This window comes from Pygocentrus nattereri, chromosome 8 (assembly GCF_015220715.1).
Source record: "Pygocentrus nattereri isolate fPygNat1 chromosome 8, fPygNat1.pri, whole genome shotgun sequence".
NCBI classification, from domain to species: domain Eukaryota; kingdom Metazoa; phylum Chordata; class Actinopteri; order Characiformes; family Serrasalmidae; genus Pygocentrus; species Pygocentrus nattereri.
The window spans coordinates 40,608,755-40,631,609 of record NC_051218.1 but is presented as its reverse complement, the minus strand read 5'-3'; the positions used below and the strand labels follow the sequence as shown (position 1 = coordinate 40,631,609).

General features: G+C 39.7%; 1 protein-coding gene across 9 annotated transcripts in view; it reads left to right on the top strand.

Moving 5' to 3' along the window:
• The window catches only part of zgc:66433 (uncharacterized protein LOC321250 homolog), a 61,637-nt gene extending 40,989 nt beyond the window's left edge, over nucleotides 1-20,648 (top strand). For all 9 annotated transcript variants that reach the window (XM_017692140.2, XM_017692141.2, XM_017692139.2 and 6 more), the window contains 8 exons: nucleotides 2,431-2,496; nucleotides 12,349-12,507; nucleotides 14,321-14,432; nucleotides 14,725-15,116; nucleotides 15,915-17,310; nucleotides 18,261-18,373; nucleotides 18,982-19,069; nucleotides 19,756-20,648. In XM_017692140.2, the coding sequence (XP_017547629.1) occupies nucleotides 2,431-2,496; nucleotides 12,349-12,507; nucleotides 14,321-14,432; nucleotides 14,725-15,116; nucleotides 15,915-17,310; nucleotides 18,261-18,373; nucleotides 18,982-19,069; nucleotides 19,756-19,922 (2,493 nt within the window). In that variant the 3' untranslated portion in view covers nucleotides 19,923-20,648. The remainder of the gene's footprint in view (nucleotides 1-2,430; nucleotides 2,497-12,348; nucleotides 12,508-14,320; nucleotides 14,433-14,724; nucleotides 15,117-15,914; nucleotides 17,311-18,260; nucleotides 18,374-18,981; nucleotides 19,070-19,755) is intronic.
• Nucleotides 20,649-22,855: the final 2,207 nt, after the last annotated feature.

Below are 22,855 nucleotides of genomic sequence, written 5' to 3'. Positions count from 1 at the left end.
CGGGTGCAACTTTGTAATTAGCTTATGACCGATCGAGGATAACCCACTGTTTGGCTCACATGCTTTTTGAAAAGAAAGCCTGTTCATAACAGGGAGAACAAGAAGGTTTTTGCTTCTCTGTTTCTGTTTCAAGTTGTGACTTATTAGCATGAAATAATGACTTTTACTGTTCATTTAAAGTAATAATTAGAGGCAAATTGAACATATTTTGCACTGTCGCGAAGTCCATTTTGGTGTTTAAAAAAGAAAAAAAAAAAGGTGGCTGTTTTACTAAATAAGCACGAAAGGTCTTCAGCGCCCATGAAAAGATCAGGGCGGTCAGGGTTTACGTGTGCCTTTGCTTCATTGCATATGTATTTTTGGGACTTTCCTTTTCAAAGTGCTAAACACACACAGGAGTCTTTTACAATGAAGCACCTACACCCATTTACCAAGGCTGATAGTAAGTACTGACTGTGCATCTAACGCTTGTGAAAATCTTGTCTTATTTTTGGTGGTAACTTTTGTTTTTGCTCAGAGTTTTTCAAACACTCACAGTATTTGCAAACTCACAGTATTCTTAGTGTGAAATAGCTTTAGATAAGTAGTTTTAGGAAAATGGTGTTTTAAACTGCTTTTTGACTAAACGATTGTTAAAAGCCTATATTGAGACTCTTTGACTCTGTAATCCCAGCTTTACTAAAACTACTCCTCACTTTGTTGCTGTGGCTTGTGTGGTCATCACATCAGCTCATCACATCATCCAAAAAAAGAAAACTTCAGAACAGAAAGGTAGACAGTAAAATGATGTTTCTCGTTTCTCAACAAGTGATAACTTTTTTCCACTTGGTAAGTCAAAAGGTCTTGAAAGAAATAAGACAGTATTTCGAACTAATGAGCCACAGATTAAAGCTGAAATAGATGGATCTTTTTTTCCTTCCTACCTGGCTTTCATATAAAAAGTATGTGAGCCAAACACATGGTTATATTTCCCTAACGATATGTGGTCTAAGCGTCTATGTCTTAGTAGATCCCTGCTGAATTGGCTGTCCCCACCAGACTGTCGCTAATTAGTACCTCCCTTAGTAAATCTGCCAATTAGTTGAAAAAGTAAATTTATGCTCTTCATGAAAAGTATAATTTCAACAAAAGCAGTAATTTTGTGAGGCGTTATATAGACATCATTTCTTATTTTGACTTTCTTTTGAAACATGTTTGTTTTCAGTGTGATAAGCAGAACTGTGCGATACTGTAAAATCCCTGTTTAATTTAACTGATCAAATTTGAGGTTAAAATCCACAGTAATCCACAGGTCACAGTAATTTGGAAAAAGAAGATGGTTAAAACCTTTTTTCAGGCAACATCTGCTTTTAAGACACACTGATGAGTGTCGTAACATATATAGAAAATGTTTTTCTATATCTGAACAGTCTGGATTTATGTTTTTATATCAGAACAATGTGACATGGCAAGTGTTTATTTTTAAATGTGTCCAAAAAGCTCTCTCTTTCCTCTAGCACAAACAATGGTGGCCATGTTAGCACCATAAATAAAACAGGCTTTACATTGGTGTTAAATAATGTATTTGTAATCATATATAAGTCTTCATATGTCAGTGAAGTTCATCATTATAATAATCTCCTCCCAGTATTTTGTGCACTGAATGAGGCAGAAGAACAAAATAGCAGCGATTGCACCTTTGGCCTTCTAACTTAAGGGCCATTGCGCCTATTTACGGGACGTGGCCAAGCGTCACAGGCAGGACAGAGAGCTGGCCGGGCTGAATCAGTGGGCTAAGTAGCTGATGATACTCACCTATGTCTTATAGCCATCTCTTTCCTCAGCCGGTGGCCAGAGAGAAGGAGACCAGTGAAGATGTGAAAGCAGAGCTGAGCTGAGCTAAGAAAGCAAAGAAAAGAAAACCTGAAAAAACCCAGTGAGCATGTTGTCTTATGTTGTCTGTGGGCTGTTGTGTATAAATAAACGCAGCCCTCCGTCTCCACACCTGCTCCCAGTGTCCTCACACCTCCCACCCTTCAAAGTTGTTACAGCAACAATCTTTTAAACTTCAAAATAGGGTTTATTGCAGTGAAAAAAGACCCTTTGTGTTCAAAAGGTTATAGAACCTGCTCATCCAGTGTTTCTTCTGAAACCAAGGGTATCAATAAAAAATTGCCACATGCTTGCTGCAGTAACAGCCTCTGCTCTTATGGGAATAGTCTACCTGGCACTTTGCATTGGACATGGTGACCCTAGGCTCATGTGTGGCTGTTCTGCTGTATTGGCAGTGCTTTTCTATGGACAGTATACAAGCTGTGTGTGCTGTGCATCAATGAGCCCATCTTGAAGTAGTGAAACTCACCTTAAAAATAGTGTCTGGATGCTTTTTGACATGTAGTGTAGGTGGCATGGGCAGCTGGAATAACCTCTCTTACTGTTCTCTCTCTGCAGTCGTCTGGTGTGGTCCAAAGAACCAGCTCCCTTAGCCTGGAGGGAACCGACAGCGATGATGATCAGGTAACGTACTCCTCAAAGTCTCAACTAAAAGACCCATTTGCCATAACGCTCAACTTAAAGGCTCCAAAATAGGTTTTGGCTTGTTTGTAGGAAAACCCATCATTGGTATGGATCATTGATGTTATGTGAATATTCTTTAAAATGTATCTAGAAATTGGGCAGCGTTCTGAGGAAGGTCCTAGAGCCCATATGACTTTGAAGCAAAGATTTGCCCATGCATGTTGGTGGTCAAGGCCATGCACAAATATTTTGTGGGGAAGGGGTTTAAAAAGGTAACTCATAAATAAATGAGACTTTATTTAATATGCAGCATATGGCAATCTAATCTTTTTCAGTGGTAGGTAATTGTAGTGTTAGTAAGTCTTCCATAAAGCAGCCCGAATCTTTGCATTTCTGCCAGCGCTGGGAACCGAACCCCAGACACCAGAGTACAGGGCTTCTACTCTGCGTAGACGATTAGACATGAGCCATCATGAATTATTACTGTCTTTAAAAAGCCCATGTTTCTTCGAAAAACTTTGTTCAAGATCCATTTAGGTTTAACATGTTATTGGTGTCCCTTGCCACCAAAATTACGCTTGGTTAACCACAGTTAAAGAGACCTTATCTGGACATTCAGTGGAATTTCCAGTGCTGTGGTGGTGCTTGCACAAGTAATCTAAAGGAGGTACATGAGCGATGAAGCTTGTTGGACCCAAGCCAACACACTAGCTCTAGCAAGTCTGGCTCAAAGGTGAAATACACCATATTTTTCAAAATTTCTGCACAATTCAATAATTAAGATGTAAGTCATTCAGAGAAATTTGATGTGACATGTTGCCAATCTAGAGAATCAGAATTGTTCCCACGAGTGGTGTTAGGAACCCATATGTCTGAAATATTTAATGCCTGTCAAAGCCACCTTGCAAAAAGTTGTTATATGAAATGCTTATAAATGCATCGTCTACTGCCAGAAACATTGTTGTACGAATGTTTTGAGAGAAACTTATAACATACCACATATTTTTTAAGTATGTGCATGGTGCACAGGCACATAGGCAAAATAGGACCCCAAATTGTGTATTTTTTTATGCATAATTTTCATCAGAATTACATAGATAAACTAAGAAGGCACATCTCCACTGCTGGTGTCAAATAGGAAATAAAATCATTATGTTTGCACTGTAGACATCGCAACACCTGGTTCCTATTACCACCACTGTAAAGAAATCAGAGTTGGTACATTTCTCTGCAGTGAACCACTTCACATCAAACTCTTTTGAATGACCTTGCCTTACATATCAGTAACCGAATTAAGCAGGAATTTGAAAAAAATGGTGGGATTGCCCTTTAAGTGTGCATCACAGTAATGGATCCTGAATAGCAGCAGATACTGTCTTTAAGATATAGATGGTTTACCAAGAGGACACTTTTAGAGTGTGAGGGCACGGGCTCAAGCCCAAACCTACGCCCCCAGGGGTGTGTCTGTGCAGGTGTTTGATATTACTGACCTTTATATTTTCTAAGTTTCTGATTTTTTTGGATCCTCTTTATCATTTTTTACAGCTGAAAGTGTGTTCTACGGCATCGCTCCAAAAACCCCTTTAGCACCTCTGTGTTAAAGTACATCCTCTCACAAACAAAGCCCTTTATTACTGACAGTTTACACTTTATAACACTTCATAAATGGGATTATTTTCGTGAGGTCTACCATTAGACTGACAAAAGCATGTGTAATGTGATGAAACTGAGTAATCAAATGCTCGACTTCATACGTAAGGTGGTGTAATTTTCTCCGCATGACATGCTTGTAAATCCATCCTGTAATATAATGTAGCATCTTATGTGGCACAGGGCTCCACATAACCCCCCAACATTCTCCTCCCCAAACACACTCACCGCCTACAGGGCACTGAACATTTCCAGACTCTCAACGATGGGACTAAACACTTTCACAGAGTGAGCTGTGTGTGAGGTCAGCTTAGGTACACAAATCACACTGACAAACAACGTATTGACTCTGAGAAGAGGAATCCGAGCGTTTGGAGGCTGTTATTATGTGGTTAATGGCTGCAGCTAGATGTGGGCAATTACAAGGCAGGGAAGAATGCTGGTGGGAGAGGAACCAGGGGAGAAAGGCAAGCGTCGTAAATGCAGTGGAGCTTTTTAAAGAAGCAGTGTGTGTGTCTGTGTCGTGTTTGTGTGTACAGTGCTGCAGAAGTCAAAGACAGACCTTCATTTAATTCTTTCCCAGTCAAAACAGCCATGAAGTAGAGGCTCATTTTCAATATATCGCTGCTGTCGGAACAAAACCTTATATCTCTATTTTTGTATTTTTTTCACTTTTTGACCTAATATAAAAACACCTGTTGTCCTTTACACTATGTGTAAATTTTGGGATGAATGGACCAAGAGAAACAGCTCCAAATGTCTTGGAAAAATTCTGGTTCCATTGACTTACATTAAAAGTAAAGTAAGTTTTTTGCTTCTCCTGAAAAGTTACCATTTAGGACATACAAAGTTTTGCTCAACAGCGATAGATTTCACATACTTCACAGAAGCCTTAACTACTAAATGTAATATCACATGGTTTGTTATTTAATGTCCACTTTTTTCCTTATTAGAGCCTCCATTATTTTCAAGAAATCTGCAGGGATCTTCAAAGTTCAGTTTTGAAGTTGGTTGTATTCTCTGCTTCTCACAATCCAAGGACTAATTACAAATTTAGGCTCCTCAGACCATAAAACCTTACCACACATCTCAGATCTTTAGTTTTGGTGTTCTTTCTTTGTTTCATCTATTTCCTAAGAAGTAACAACTTCTTAACAGCTGCATGTCCTTTCAGACCCATGGTGTTGTTGTCTTCTTACAGTGAAAGATCTGAAAAAAGAGTGCAGCTTGATTTTCTCCTGTCTCTCAAAGATCAAAGCACTGTTTATATGACATTTTTGGCAACCTACCAGGTCTTGTATGGTTGCGGGACTCGTTTTCTCTATATCATCTAACTCCAGTTTTGGAAGCTTATTTTACTTTCCCCCAATCGATATGCAAGTTTTTTTCTCAAATTGACCACAAACAGTTACTACAGCAAGGTCCTGTGCAGGGATCATGCATTCTCTGCAGACGTATGATTACATGATATCTAACTGACCACACATCTTCAGCGAAAATAAAACAAAATAAATGTATAAAAATAAATTTCCTCAGAGGCAAACTTGTAGTAGCTAATACTGCACCTTAACCCTTGTGAGGTGTTGGGGTTTTTCATTTTTTCTTTTTCTCCTAAAAAAGAATAGTGTGTACTTAATGGCTGTTTTGACTGGAATCTAAATAAATGAGGGTTGAAAGGTTGACGTTTGCAGTACTGCATGTATCTGTTGCTATGTAGTAGTTTAAGTACTATAATGTTGAGTGCTGTTGGAGCATTCGGTGAACATAACTCCTGAGTGTATTTGTATTGAGTGTAAAGTTGTAGTGGGTCTGGGGTGATACTGTATCAGTGCTGTGTTATCAGTGGTATTCCAGCCAGCTCAGAATAGGCAGGTCAGCATTTATAAATCTGCTTTAAGTTTGTCTGTCTGACATTTTTTTTCTAAGCTAATTTTGCACAGTTGCTAAATTCCGACACTTGGGTTGCTGATTTTCAAATAGTTGGGACAAAAGTCCGCCCCCTGGTAATCAAAGAATGAATAAACATCTATAAATTATCATTCTGGTCTCTGAAAGGCATGCATTGTGGTGTAAATGTTATTGAGTGTTACTGAAGTGTCTGTGGTGCAATAAGAACATGAAGTAAATTAAATTATGCAGAGCTTTTTGATTTTCACTCTTCTGTTTGTGCTCTGTTTTGTCAGACAGTCGAGCGGGGAATTCCTACAGCACTAGATTAGATTTTCTCTTCCAGCATGTGACTTTGCCGTGCTGCTGACCACAGAGACACACACGTTCTGAAAGAGACTCCAAAGCAAACTCCGATCCACACACACACACACACACAAACACACACACACACACACACACGCTCTATCATAATGAGACCTTAAAATAGGTGTCATGTGTTTTTGTTTTATGTTTTTGAGCCATCAGATGCAACCGAAGATTTAACGGCTAACACGTGTGGTCAGTTTGAAAATGCATGTCAGGGGTTCTTTTTCACAGTGCACCTTTTGGGGTGAAAAATTGAAAAATATCTGTGCCAACATGCCCATCCTCTGCCCCCCCACCCTGCAACACACACACACACACACACACACACACACACAGCAGCGCACACATTAAAGAAAATACAGAACAGAAATCAAATAGAGGTCAGTTAACTTACTGGCCCTACATTCCTTAGCACTTCACCAAAAACCCAAAAATCTCTAACTGGACACTGATGAATGCTGCAAGTTGAATGGTCAGTCAAGACCCTCTCTCGGTAGCAAGCTCGCCAAAAAGAAATTCCATAGTCAACACTGGCCTGTCTTGCTTGGTCTGTATTTGGGGCCGAAGCTTGTATCCACTCATCAAAATGAGTTTCCCTGTGTTTGATATGGTGGTTGGTTAGTGTAGTGGTTAACACCTCTGCCTTCTATGCTGTAGACTAGGGTTCAATCCCCCACCTGGGTAAGCACCCTACACTATACCAATAAGAGTTCTTGGGCAAGACTCCTAACACTACCTTCGCCTACTTGTGTAAAAATGATCAAACAGTCGCTCTCGATAAGAGCGTCAGCCAAATGCCGTAAATGTAAATATGGTATATAGCCTTTAGTGCCACTCTCATGACCCCCCCCTGGAACTGTGTCCTGACCCCCAGGACAAGAACCCCCTATTTAAAGTATACTGTAAATGATGTGATGTGTATTTGCTTCATTTCAGTGCTGACACAGGCTAACCTAATACCAGTCATACTGTAGAGTCCAGAATCATTAGAGATAAATGGGCATCCAATAGCTGTAGAATGATGGGCAACTACACAACAACAACCAAGCATTTCTTTTCATCCCATTTATCTTTATTGTTTAGTTATTTCGTATGAGCTTCACTACAGTTTGTTTTTGTAAAAACAAATGTATATGACTTATATGAGCCATACATTATATAGCTTTTTTTGTCGTTCTCCAGTCCGTGATGAGTTTTTGCGCCGTTCTGTCACACTGTTCTGTCTCTACTGCTACAACGCCCATATGAATAACTGAAAAATAGCATAGCTCACTGTTGTTATGCGTGCCCAGTCGCACTTTGACTGAACAAACCCTACCCTGCAGTCCTTAGAAAAGTATAATGTAGTGTCTTAGTCTCCAGGGTATATTTTGGCTTGTCCATCTGATGTACGTGACCAAATCATAAGCCAAATTATTCAGTAACTGCATGAAATAAATGAAAATTTTTATTTTACTTTATTTTTTTTGTAAAAGCTCCCCTCACATTACTTACAATTTACTGCTGAAAGCCAAAAATCTTAGATGCTCTTTGTATTATTTTCTAATAGAGAGCAGTTCACTGAAGAGACGCCGTCTGTTTATAGTTTAGAGCCCAGATTTGGGGAAAAACGGGTCGACTTTCAGTAGAAAAACAAACTGAGTTCAGCTTCTTTTATTATAAGGGTTTAAAATGACATCACCGTCTATTAGACTGGAGAGAAGAGCTACAGCCTCATACGACGCCCAGCTTCTGAATGGAGCTGATGAAATATGAAAGTTATAAAGAATATGACGAAGTGCGTTTTGGAACCACCGGTGGTTCCAAGGAGCTTAAGAGGTTAATAAATAACTGTAAAATATATGATGTATATCTTGTAGGTGGATTCTGTTGTGGAGTTTGTGAAATTTGCAGAAATAAGTGATATACTGTGGTCTCTTTGGCTCTGTTTACATTTTGGAGGGTCAGTTCCCTGGCAGGAACGTCACTTGTTATTATAATAAGAATCCTTCAGGCTATGAATACCGTTGTAAGCCTCTCTGGATGTTTTTTTTTCTTAATACCATAAAATATTTATGTAAATGTAATGTGTGTTTTCAGTAATTGTCATGTCTGACTTAGTTATAGCTATGAAATATTAATCAATTACTCCTGTTTGGAGGTTTAAGCTGTTTTATACACACTGCACTCATTATATTGCTGCTGTCAGAACAAAACCTTGTTATCTCCATTTTTTATTGTTTTTCAGTATTTGACACATACTGTATTTGACACAATTTGAAAATACCTGTTGTTCTTTATATTGTGTGTAAATTTCATGAAGAACGGACCAACAGAAACGGCTCAAAATCACTTGGGGGGAAAAGTCTGATTCCATTGACTTACATTAAAATAAAGTTTGTTTCGGAGACACGAGGTTTTGTTCCGACACCAGCAATATGGGTCGCTTTAATTTGCATTAAAATGCAAACAAAAATAAATAAATACAGCAAATTGGTATTTCTATTCATATTAGTCACAAGAAGGTTTTAATTATTAGTCATTCATTAATTACATATTGATGAAGTAATACTGAATGAGAAGTCTGCAATTCCTCACTGTTATAACTACATACAACTTAATAATAACTGAATAAGATGACATGTAATAAGAAGTCTTTACTGAATACTCCTGCTACCCACTTCAGACAAGCTGCCCACACCCCAGCTACCGCCACTTGCCTTCGACTAGCTGCCCACCCTATAATGAATTTTTCATGGACTCCCAGCTATTACTACTACTAATACTACTGCTATTAATATTAGTAGTATAATAACTCTGTAGGTAGTCTGACCAGAGGAGAATGGGTCCCCCCCCTTGTGAGCCTTGGTTCCTCCCGAGGTTTCTTCCTTGGCTCTGAGGGAGTTTCTCCTTGCCACTGGCACCCCTGGCTTGCTCACCTGGGGGTTTTACATTCATGTTAAAACTTTGTCTTTTCTGGAATTCTGTGAAGTTGCTTTGTAACTACATCAGTTGTAAAAAGCGCTACAAATACATTTGATTTGATTTGAATTGAATAATACCACATTTTCCATTATTTCTGAGGGAAACTCAGGATTATGAAGGATTCCTGCACCAGCTGAGTGTTTCTCTTAATGATAGAGGTGGTGGGAGGGGACGATATAACCTGATATATTAATGATTAATATTAATTTTCCTCTGCCATTGGTGGGCAGCGATGTAATCGAAAATCAGACATGCAAAAATCACTCCATTGTGATGAAAGGCTATGAGAAAACTAAGAAAATGGTCTTAATATGACCTGTGAGATGAGCTTGAGGTGAAAAAGGTCGCTTTTGACGTCTCCCACACATACTGTAACTAGGCTATGAACTTTTGCTCCGAGAGCTCTGCTGTGCCCTTCTGATCATCGGTGCATTTCAGTAGGATTTATCATGTGTTGTTTCACTGCAAGGGTTGCCATCAAAGTTGTGGTTGAGGTCTAAGCTGCATTCCGGCGGCTCGCCGTGGCAGTCTTACTGTCTGCTGCTCTGCTAGAAACGGGTTATTCCAGCATTCTGAGGTGCAGTGGCTGCCAAACTGAAGCTAGCCACAGCCCCGACTCGCAGCACAGCCTTTTCACTGCCCATAGCCATCACACAGTCATGTGACCCCACAAGAATAGACAGCGTGCTGCTTTTTCCCTTCAGTTATAATTGTGGATTGCAGTGTAGCAATTATTGGTTGCTGCATATGAATGACTGCACAGATGTGCACCGTGCATACTTCGAAGCTGACTTTAACCTTATGGATGGTTGTTTGACCCTCCTCTACCTACTACTACTGCTTTAATTCACTCTCAGCGTTCTCACAGAGACTATTCTGCTTATGGTCTGTTAGACCGACAGTTATTTTCCTGTTTTCCAGTGCTGGATGTGACCTCACAAGTGCCGCTCATTTGAATACAATAAAAGAGACGGTGCCATCTAAACAAGCCATTTCAAAATGTGTGAAAGAGCAGGGGTGGTCAGTATCAGTATTAAAAAGGGAATTCCACCAATTTCTGTGTAATTAAATGCTTACAATTTGAACAAAGTCATTCAGGGTGATTTGACGTGAAACACGATATTCTAGAGAAGGGGGGGGCGCTTTGGGTGCTATTTTACATCACAACACACTGCACGTGGCCAGCGTAGGGTTCTCCTTTAGCAGCTGTAGCCAGTCAGCAGCCTGTCCATGTTGTCTACCCTCTCTCTCTCTCACACACACACACACACACACACATACACACACACACACACACACACACTAACAGCAGGCCATGTAGAAGGTGAAGAGTGAAGGACACAGCACTTCCACACTTTTACTCCCTGTGGGTTCAGCCCAACACCACATGTGTAATCTAAATGTGTAGGGGGTGAACAGAGTGAAGACACTGAAAATTAGTCCCACAGACCCCAACACCACACAAGGGTTAAGGTGCAGTATTAGCTACTACAAGTCGGCCTCTGAGGAAATGTATTTATTATATATTTATTTTGTTTTATTTTTGCTGAAGATGTGTGGTCAGTTAGATATCATGCAATCATAAGTCTGCAGAGAATGCATGATCCCTGTTCAGGACCTTGCTGTAGTAACTGTTGTGGTCATTTTGAGAAAGCCTCTCTCTATAGGTGATGGATATTAAGCTGTTGTCTGTAAAATCAGGTTGAAAAAACTGTACACAATTGAGTACTTCATGTTTAATGAAAGGCTTTCTCACACCTCCAGCCATTGGTGATGATGTCTGACCACAGCATGCCGACTTTACTGTTTACACAGCTTGACAGACCTTTTTGTTTTTCCTTTTGTTTCTCAAGAGGAAATAACTCAAGACACCAGTCAGAGTTGAGTAAGCTGAGAGGAAAGAGTCTGCTTTTTGTCCGCTGAGGAATTTGAGTTTGGAGTTTCGCATAAACTGTTGGATGTTTAGAGCTTTCACATGAGGAGAAAGAGCACTTTAAAAAGCTATTCTTAGCCAAGTGTGACCTTAAAGCAAAAACATGTTACTGTATGTCTTGGGTGGTTCACCGTGGGAAGGAAATGAATGAACTTACCCACCTATTCCTCACAGTATGGCAAAAGAAAGGCTATATGCCAAAGGATGTGGCTTATCTACTAATTTAAATAGTTTAGAAGCGTGTAGTCTCTAATAATCTCATGAGCTCCTCTGACTCACTTGTGTGTATATATAAAGTGTTTGTTTTTGTGAGTTTGATGCACCACAAAAGCAAAATTACCACTTTTCTGGATAATTAAGTGCTCAAACATACAGTACCAGTCAAAAATGTGGAAACATGTAACTGAATGTTTTTTTTTCTTTGACTTCTTGACATTTTGATCTAAAAAGTATGATTTACCCTTTAATGTTCATATTTAATATATATATCAACCTGTACTGCAGTCTGGTTGGAGTCCTTCGAAAAGCTTTCTCTGCACCAGTAGTCTACCATCCGATTGATGCTGTGCTAAAAGTGTTTATGGAAACAAGTATCATGTTGTTAAACACGTTATGAGGTAACCAATGGTTCAAGTGTTCCAAAAAAATAAATAAATCTGTCAAATGCCTCCCAAACAAGTTTTCAGCAGTCAACAAGGTCTCAGAATGAGTGGGTTCTTCTTTAAGCCTGTTGAGAAAGCTTCTCTTGTAGCTTTGCTTGAGAGACTGCCAAGAGTGTGCAAAGCTTCATTAAGGCAAAAACTTTTATGTAACTGAGTATGTTTGTCCAAACCTTTGGCTGGTTCTGGAGATAATTCTCTGCCCAATTCATTTTTTTTAACTGCAATTTCAAGTGTGTGTTGTCATATGACGGGTTGATACTTTATCAAAGACTTTAATACAGTATTTCATTAAAACGACGTGTTTTATGCTGAAGTTGATTATGCAGAGAGTGTGACTGTTTTCCTCTGGTTGTCTCTTCCTCTCTGCTTCTGTTCATCTGTATGTAGCTGTCTTACGGAGCCTCATCTAGGCCGGGAACCCCGCAGGCCTCAGTCCCTGTGGACTTCAGTCAGCCGGCCAGCTCGCTCTCCTGCCTGGATAGCTCTGCGGCTCACCATCGCATCGCCGTCAAAGCCAAGGCCTGCGCTAAGAGGAAGCCTGCCAGCGTGAGAAATCCCTTCCGATCCCCTCATTCACTCACTTTGTTGGGAGCTGAAGCTCATGTTTAAATCATTTCGTGCACTTTTTGTAGCTGAAAGTGTGGAAGTTAGCTGAAGGTATTTATTAGTTTTGCACACACAAAATTAAAATCAGCCAAGCAGTTTACATGATGGCCAAAAAATGTGCAGAAAATAGACACCCACTGTTTTAAAAACGTTTAAATAACGTTTGTTTTCCGCTGTTGCTTTTCCGTTAAAGTGCCCATATCATGGAATATTGAATTTCCCTCACTGTGAGCACTGTTTAAGTTTCAGCATGTGCTGAAGCTGCTAAAACAGCCTGTTTCGAATTCGCTGTTCTTGTGATGTCACAGAAAACGATCTATTTGCATATATTCACCTACTTGACCTTCAGCAGTTTAGCCCCACCCCTGTTAATAAGGAGTGTTTCAGCTTGGATTGCTATTTGAATGAGGCTCTATACAGACCAGCCAGTCAGAACAGTGTTTGAATTTGCACAATAAATAGAGGTTAGAAAATGGTTTATGTAAAAATCTGTTATAGCTGAGAATGGAAAGAACACTGTAGACATTATAAGAGGACCTTAGGGGGAAAATAATAAATAATAATAATAATGATAATCATTTTAATTTGTATATCACTTTATGCTGGTGGCAGCTCAGAGTGCTTTACGGAGAGGTGATAAAGTTAAACAGTAATGCAAAAATGATGTGTTCATTTAGAATCAGTTAAGAAAATAACAGATCAAATTAAAAGATAAGCAGCATGAGGTAGTTTTCATTAAAAGATATGTTTTAAGGTGCTTCTTAAAAGTGAGCACTGAGCTTGACTGTCTAATGAAAGGTGGAATTAAGCTCCACAGTTTAGAAGCAGATTAATTTAGAGTCCATGTTTTCTGTATTTTACTGAAGGTGTTTGCAGAAGGCCACTATCTGCAGATCTAAGTGGTGCTTTAAGGCCATTTAGAGCCTTAGAAACTAGTAGCAGAACTGTAAAATGTATCCTGAACGATACAGGTAGTCTGTGCGGTTCTTCAAAACGAGAGTGATCTCTCTGTTTAGTTTGTGTTGTTTGTGTGGATACTGATGCATTTTGTAGGAGTTGTGTATGTAAATCTAGTATATCGCTGTTGGTGGAACAAAACCTTGTATCTCCATAATGGTAACTTTACAGGAGAAGGAGAGAACCTACTTTACTTTTAATGTAAGTCAATGGAAACAGAATTTTTTACAAGTAATTTTGGGCCGTTTCTTTTGGTCCATTCATCATTAAAATCGCACACAATGCAAAGAGCTACAGATATTTTCAAATTCTGATAAAAACTGAAAAATGGAGATTTATTCCAACAACAGCGATATGGGCCTTTTTAAGAAATCACGCCTTCAAATAATTTGACATAAAATGATGTTTATGCTAATAATTTGTATACACTGACTTTGTTTGACAATGTTTAAAGTTCATACACAAAGCCCTCAAAGTCTCAAAGTAATAGAAACACTGGAAAGGCTTGAGTGCTCATCAGTGACTCCCAACAAAAACATGAAATGTGTTGACTTTGGCATTATGAACAAACAAGTACGGTCACAAATGTCGCAAATGTTTATATGATTTACACAAATTAAACTTGGTTAGTCTTTGTCAAGCTATTGCAGACTGAAAAAGAAAGCTTTGCTCATTTGAATTAAAATATTCTAAAAGGCTTAGTATCCCCAGATTTTTGACAGGCAATGTGTTTGAAATGACTGTCTTTACTGGAGCTGTTTAACCTGCAATCTTAACCTGAAATGCTTCTGTTTAGAGGGAGATGTTACAAAGCAAGAAAAGAGACCTGAGAGAAAGAGTGCTGCTCAAAGACACAGAGGACAAACTGAGAGCCATCAGAACATGCACTGAAGAGGAAGAGAATGAAGGTATCTGATTGATTGCTCTTCTGGAAGACTCATTGAAACCTTGATAACAGAGAAAGATCCTTTCATCAAATGTCTTTGGCTAGCACAGTGGTTCTGGAGTGTTTTACTTGCTCTTATGCACCTAATTCACCTTAGGAGGGGCTTGTTAGGTAGTTAATTAGTTCAGTAGTTTAGTATTAGATGTGTTGGGAGCAGGGGAAGCTCTAAAATGTATCAGACAGTGGTACTCCAGGACCAGAATTGAGAACGACCGGTGTAGTAAACTCGAACTAACAGTCAAATTTTCCATCAGCTGATGTTTCAGAGGTTGTAGAGGAGGTCGATGAAGCGCAGGAAGAGTCTCAGCCAAGCCCAGCCATGCATAATGAGGACCTTGAAGCCTCTTCTCAAAGCCAAAGAGCATCCACAACATCCGCCGCCTCTGCTGAGACTTCTGAGGACGAGGAGGAGGAGGAGGAACGTTTTCCTGACAAAGATCACGTCCCTGACTCCAAGATCCCAGAATCCTCCTGGGAGAAGCCAGTGACTCTGGAGCTCCAGGCTGATGACTTCCTGCTGGATGCTGGGTGTGAGGTTGTTTCAGAGGAGCAGGGGTCACTGCTGGAGGAAGTACTGAGCTCCCTGAAGGGTCCCCTTACGTCAGGCTTGGTACTGGAACCCGAGGCCAAGGCTGAACAGATGGAGGTAATGCTCGCTGACCCACCTCCAGGTTCAGACTTCCATCCTTCATTACAATAACTTAGCAATAATAACTCAGTCATTTTGCATTGGGGTTCATGTAGTTACTGAATAACAAGCCCTTTCATGTTGACATATTTTACATGTTTTCATTTTAAAGAGAATTTGGTCTCTGTAATAGTTACTGAGTGGTAAGTCAGAATAAACCAAATGCATACTTTTTGTCACTAGTGACCTCATTTCCCCTCCCCTGGTGTAGTAATTCTCTAAATTCATTGTTAAGTTTGGGTTGGAAACAGTTAAATGGAACGGTTTGTTAGTAGGATTCAAAATTGAAAATTTAAACACCAAATAAAAAATTGTCCAATTAGCATTTTATTTTCTTTGTAGTATCTAGACAGATACAGCCAGGCAAGCGTTTTGATTAGTTAGGACTTCAGGAGCTGCAGTGAAGGCCTAATGTCTACAAATTTACCACTAACCTAAATATAAACTGACTGTGAAATTAAACAGTCATGTTTGATTTCCAAACTTTAAGAAGTGAATGAGTCTCTGTCACTTGCTTGAATGGAAAACAGCAGCTGCAGCTCTCTGTTCTCTGTTCATATCAGCCCTATATTTTTGAATGACTTTTTACATTTGTGGCCCAAACTGAAGGCTTTTAATGTTCATAGTTATTAAGTTAGACGCCCATCTCCTTAGCATCCACCAAATATCTTTTTTTAAAATCATTTACCAATTGGAAAATGGCAGAATTGTAAAAAGAAAAGAGATTATGTTAAGTCTTGTCATGTTTTACTTTAGGTGGAACATGTGCTGGATAACCAGGCCAAGAATGACACCCCAGACATCCTTGACTCCACAGATCAAGCCTTAACTCTGAATGAACATGTAACACCAGCTCCAAACAGTCTCTCTGAATCAGATGAACAACTGCAAGAGGTAGAAGAAGCTCCAGAGCAATACAAGGAGCCAGAGGAACAGGAATTTAATGAGGAAGCATCATTTGATGAAGATCAGCAAGTGTCTGAAGTTGAGGTTGAGAAAGAGGAGTATAAGAATGAGGATGAGGAAGACCTGGACGACACAAAATACTTGCAGGAGGATGTGGATGAAGAGATTGAGGCAAAGAGAGAAGCTGTGTCGGAAATGGGTGTGGAACTAGAGGATGAAGAAAATGTGGAAGACAACAGAAATGAGGAACAGGAGAGGGAGACTGAGGAAGATGTAGAGGAGGTAAAGGATGTAGAAGCCGAGCAAGAGGAAGAGGTGGTGGTTGAGCAACACAAACAGGAGGATGCTGATGAACCGGAAGCAGAAGAAGAAAATGAGACCGAAGATGAGGCACGTCCATTTGAGACTGAAGAGCAACATGAGTTTAGAAAAGACATGAGCACTGAAGTTGAAAGCATCCGTGAATTTGAGCAATCAGTTGAAGATGACCTGGTCTCAATGGAGACTGTGGGCCAGCCGGAAGATGTTCCTGCACAGGGGTCAATCGAGCAGCCTTCTTTTGTAGTAACCACCTCTCTTGATCTCAGTCTTCGTAGTAGAGCCTCAGATATCCCCAAGCAGGCTGAGGAGGAGGATGAGCCTGAAAATCTACAAGAGGAGGCCAATGAGCAACAAGACAATCTGGAAGGACTTCAAGAAGAGTCTTCAGAAAGCCCTCAGTTGGCTGATGACCATCAGGAGATACAGGAGCCATCAACCGATAAGCACCACCCAAGCACCGCTGAAAGTCGACCCCGTTTTACAGTCGCTCCTGCCTGGCAGAGGTCACTGTCCAGTGGGTCTGCCAAGGAGCTGTCTTTGGATGTCACAGTCTCTACAGCAGAGGAGGAGCCTATATTCAAAGAATCCCTAAGCACAGATCAGCCTTTTGAAGATGTGAAAGCTGAGGGTCCCAGCAGTCCAGTCCTCACTCAGAGTGTGCCATCCCTCCCCATCCAGAGAGAGATTTGCCAGGTTCATGAAGACATGACCCCAGAGAACCCTTTTGGAGTTCGTCTGCGAAAGACTGCAATTCTGCACCGCTATGCTTCAGAAGGAGAAAGTCCCACTACCGGTTCCACCACAGAACCAGAGCCAGCAGAGACATATAAGGCCCCGATATTGGACCAGCTAGCCAGAAAGCCTGCCTTGCCCAAGAAGCCTGATCAGCTGGTTGATGGTGTGGTGAAGCCCAAGAGAACCTCAGGTAGGATGCCTGCAACATGTTCCAAAAAAGTTGATAGGGGCTAGGAATGCTGTTAAATGTTCATAAAGTATTTTAAATATGTGATATAATCATGTGTGGGTATAAAAGAAGCACCCAGGAAAAGACTAGCACATTATAGGCAAGGGTGTTTTGATTCTCGCCTCTTCGCCAGAAAATGCATCAGCAAATAGTCCAATTTTTGAGAATAATGTTTGCAAGGAGCAAGGATTTGCAAGGATTTTAGGTATTTAACCCTTTAGGGTGCACAATATCATCAGAGGATTCAGGGAAGCAGGAAAAATCATGCACTCAAAGCAAGCCCAAAAACCAGAACAGAATGCCTGTGACGTTCGACCCCTCAGTCAGCACTGCATTTAAAAGCAGCATGTCTCTGTATTGAATATATCCTTGTGGGCTCAGGAGAACTTTAACAAGTGTTGTCAGTAAGCAGTGTTTGTCACAGCATCCATAAATGCAAGTTAAGACTAATATGCACAGCAGAAGCCATTTGTCAACAACAGCCAGAAACACTGCTGACTTCTCTGGGCTCAAACTCATCTAAAATGGACTGAAATACAGTGGAAACGTGCTGACGTCTGACAAGTCCACCTTCCAGACTGTTTAATGGAAATAATAGATAATGGGTTCAAGTTCAAAAGCCAGGATCTGTCATGTTATGGGACTGAGAGGTAGTGCCAATAGCATGGGTAAATTGCACATCTGTTAAGGTACCATTAACACTGACTAATAATTGTGACAGGCCTCCATTTATATCGGTCAATATAAGTAAAGAAATAAATGCATGGAATAATATGGTTGACAGAATCTTGATGACTGTCTAGTGTGGACAGCCCTAGTTGTTTGTGAATATTCATTATCAAATATAGCTTCCGTGTACAAGGATGGAGTTGATGTAATGCTTTTTTGCCATGTTTTGGTTCTTCATACAGATGTGGCAATGGGTAAAGCATCGGTCGAGAACTCTGAGCCTCCAAGCTGGATCTCTGTGGCCAGACAGAAGCAGAAAATCTTCAGCTCTCTGGAGGAATCCCCTGAAATAAAGGTGTGTGCTTCTATCCCAACCTGCAGAATTGCTAAATATGACCTTGTGCACATTGAGGGTGGAAATAATTTTGGGTCTGATCATGTAAGAATCATGGTTTAGTCAGGCTGTATGAAAACCTAACAAATCGTGCTCGTGGCTGAATGAGTTTTTTTTTTCTTTCATCACTGCTTCACTGCATTTAGGCCTTATTATCTATTAACCAACACCTTAATGATGTATTGTCAGGTTTAGACACTTATGCATGTATGTACGGCATGGCTGTAGTCATGCTGTCCATCCAAGCAACACAAACCCAGCTGCATTTGCTGTTTGTTATTCTTCTTAAGACAACAATCAATCATAATCCCACCATTTATATTACACTCATTCTTTCCATGTCGTAACTTGGGAAATATGCTTTGTAGTTAGATCCCTGGGGAATTCCATGAATTCACTTATCTTTTAAATATCTAAACCACAACAGACAATCGACAGTTAATTGTGTGTTCATGTCAGTGTGTTTGACTATGCAAGGCCAGAAAATATCTTTCGTGAACCGTTTCACTTACTCTTCCCTCAAGAATTGTTTTTTTGTAAAATTCTTTTTTTTCTTTTTTTTTTTTTAGGAGGAATTCAACAAAAAGGGTTCGTTGCCTGATTTGTCAAGTCCAGTCACCAAAGATCAACAAAAACCTGTTGCTTCACCTGTCAAAGGTAAAAATGTTGCTCTGTCACCTGTTTTAGAAAACTTAGCAATGCAGGCTTTTAGTTATTGAAGGTTATTCTGTTCAGACCTGTAAGTACACCAGCAAATAACAACAACAACAGAAAGCTTTTATCTGGTTATAGGACAGCTTTGAGGACAGCTTACAGGGTGCCCAATGTGTTAAGACCTGAACTAGAAATAAAGTTGATATTCTGCTGCCCTCTAGTGGACACATGTAGAAAGAGTCCAGCGCTGCTGTTTCCGCTTGCACTGTTGTCTGTGTTGCCATGCAGCAGTTTATGGTAATAGATAATAACATTTTGAATCAATATTATTTATAATATATTATTTGCTGTTAGTGGGCAAATACAACATTTAACAGGAGGAAGGAGGAAAAATATTCAACTATTGCTTGATTGGTACATAATCCAGTACTTATTCATGTGTTATCAAGTCCTTATGCAGATAGCCTTCAAATACTGTGTTACCCTTTAGTTTAAGGCTTCTTACATCAATACAATGTCATTGACTTCATTAAACATCCTGAATGATCTTGCATTTCCAGGCATAAGCTGTTGATAAGTATATTCAATACTAAGGCATGTCTTATTAAGTCACTGTGTAAACAGACTTCAGGTAAAGTATTACTCAAATAACTGTCACTCTATGTAACCTTTTTTTTTTCTTTGACCAGTGTCCTGCTCCTTGGAGATATCCAAACCAGCCTTGGTGGAGAAGGAGAACAAACGGACCATCAGCCACCCGACTCCAGCTCCTCTATCCCAGGATGAGCCTCCATGGCTAGCTCTGGCCAAGAAGAAAGCCAAAGCCTGGAGCGAAATGCCCCAGATTGTGCAGTAGAACCAGACTGGGCAGGCTGAGCCCAGGCATGCCACGCTTCTATACAGAATGTCTGCACACAGATTTTAACTCGTCCCAGTACTCCAAATGTTTCTTTTCACCCTTTTTTGCACAAAAGAACGCAGATAAACACAGACTTGCGGTGGGTGTACGCAATATAATCTGAAACTGATTCACCGTTTTGGCGCCTGAGACTTGGGAATCGGACCCTTCAGAAGAAAGCAATTCGAAAAAAGGTTAAGATATGTACTCCTTTGTCTTTGAGTTACATGTTCAGACCTGACTGTCTACAACGAGGAAAAGATGTAGCAGAGGTTTTAATAGTTCATTCAGAAAAGTTGGTCTTAAAACAGAAATTAAATGTTTTGAATTGAATGTTTTGAATTTTTTTTTTAGCCAACAGTACATTTTCTACCAATCTCGTCTAACATGTTTAAAAAAAAAAGTCTTTCATGAACGTTGTTGCTTTTTTTCACCCAAAAAGAGCAGTTTAGTTGAAAAAGAAAAGAACGACTCTGACTGCTCTTATTATGGAATAAATATGATCATTAATAATCCCAATAGCCTTTGTAATTGTGGTAACACTAATCATATTTGGAAGAAACTGAAGGTGTCTTTGTATTTATTTATCTCTTTCATATATGTTTTATGTAATTTTGTTCTATTTTTGTATTACCTTTACGTGCACAGTTTTGTGACTTGTACATAAAAAATCTTAAGAAAGAGTTTCTCGTCTCCTTAATTTCATCTGCCAGCTTGAAGGAACTATAAATCTACCGAAAAATCTAATTTACCCAGTTTCTTCTGTTATCACAACCCAATCAGCCAGTCAGTCAAGACATGTTTCCTGTCCAGGGTATGGTTTTGCACTGGAACTATGAAGCTAAGGATGTTACTAACATCATTTTGGGTGATACAGACTGTCCTATTATCCTTGTAGCTCTACAGTGAAACTAAAGAAGCAACCTTTGGGCACTTAGTTTGCCTTATCTGGTTCATTTGTTATTACATTCTTAATTACATTTAGTTATTTTGTGGGAAATGGGAGACGTGAATATTGTTCAATAACACATTCATTGAGGGGTCCTTCTGCGTCCCAGTACATCTGTGGCAGCGGGGAACTCTCAGGGCTTATAATTTTGGTGAACTAAAAAAATACGTCTGTGATTTTTAGTTCATCTTTATTTAATATAATGATCATGCTTGCTGTGTTTAAACTCTATGTATTGTGGTACTGCTCTCATTTCATCGTCAAGTTAAATTCTTGAAACAAAATTGTTCAAGCAGGATTTTTTCCCTCTATGGTATCTCCATACAGCCAGGCAAGCTCTCCCATTGGTAAGGTCTTCAGGAGCTGGACGGAAGGCCTAATGTGTCAGATTACCCCCAAATACAATTAGGAACTGACAGTGGAATCAACTAATGGCATTTTGATTGAGTGGACGGAGCCAGTTTTGTGTCACTCTAGACCTAGAAGGCCTAGATAAATCTCTGTGAATACAAGTGGTAGGGGTTTAATTCAGGGGTTCATCCAGTCGATAGAAGAAAACGTTTTCAGGGTTCTTTAATATTGCCACTATAAAACTGCTACAAAGAAAAATATATTGTTGCTGTTAAGAAAAATACGTAGTATCTCCATTTTTTTATGTTATTTGAGCACAGAGGCCTGGAATAAAATCTCTTTACATGTCTCTTCAAATGTCTAAGTTTAGGGTTAGGGTTATAAAAAGTATTGGTGATAACATAATACTACAATCCCATAGGGGAGCTGAACTGAACTGGAGAAGTGAACACTTAACATTAACAGAGGTGTTTTTTACTTTTGTCGTCTGAACTAGAGGCCTAGCTCTAACAGTCACTGCTCTATGGTAATTGCTATAACAATCTTGTTTATTATTATTATTATTATTATTATATGCTGCCCTCTCATGTTTAAAGCCTTCTGATGTCTGGATAATGTATCGCTGAGCTTTGGCAATTATTTATTATGTTTTTTAGCTTATTTTTAAGTGGAGTTAATAGTAATTCCGGTCCTCATATATGTATCAAATTCAAGTCCTTGAAATTTGACACTGAAAAAAGAAACCAGTGGCTAGAATCGGCTCAGTGACCTTCTGCCTAGGCCATAATTCATGACTTGGTAATGTGTAGCTGGCTTTTTTCTTTTTTATTTATTGCTGTGAGACTCAAATGCATTGCCCACTTATGTGTTTTCACCAATTCTTTCTCCTTCAGCACACCTGTGTAGGCATGATCACCTGGATTCTCAACATCCATCGCTGTGTGACCAAGGAGGTCACAGCAAATAAGCAATCCACGCTCAAGTGGAGGACTAGCAGACAGGTCGTCTTGACAATCACCTCTTTTTGTTTGTTGCTTGTTTATTTTCTTCATCCTGAGGTTTCAGTGTGGACTATAATTAGGTGCTACTTAACTGCCATGTATATTATTAGACAATAACAGTGCAGGAGCAACAGACATGTATTACAGGGTGTAACACGTCAACCATTTCTCTTTCATTATCTGCATGCAGACCTTTACATAGCGCTGTATGGAAGCAAACAGATTCTCCTCTCAGCAGGAGGGTGGCGTGCTTCTTTTATTCATGGTGTAGATGAACAGCAAGAGTGAAAAACATGTCTATAAAAATACGAAGCGGTGAGAATTGGGTCATAAAAACAGCTCCAGCACCATCCAAGAGGGGAAGCTCAGTTCAGTCTTTTAAGTTATGCTCTGAGTGAAGCTGGAGCTGTTAATGCTGAGCACTGCTTAGAGTGCAACTTCAGGCACACATCTTTATTATTGTGAACTTCGAACACAAGTTCATCATAACTGTGACCCATATATGATTTCTGTCTTTTTAGGTGCAGCACACTACATTTAAGTGATACAAGTGACAACTTTCCCCTAAATGTAGTTGATAAGCCAAGATA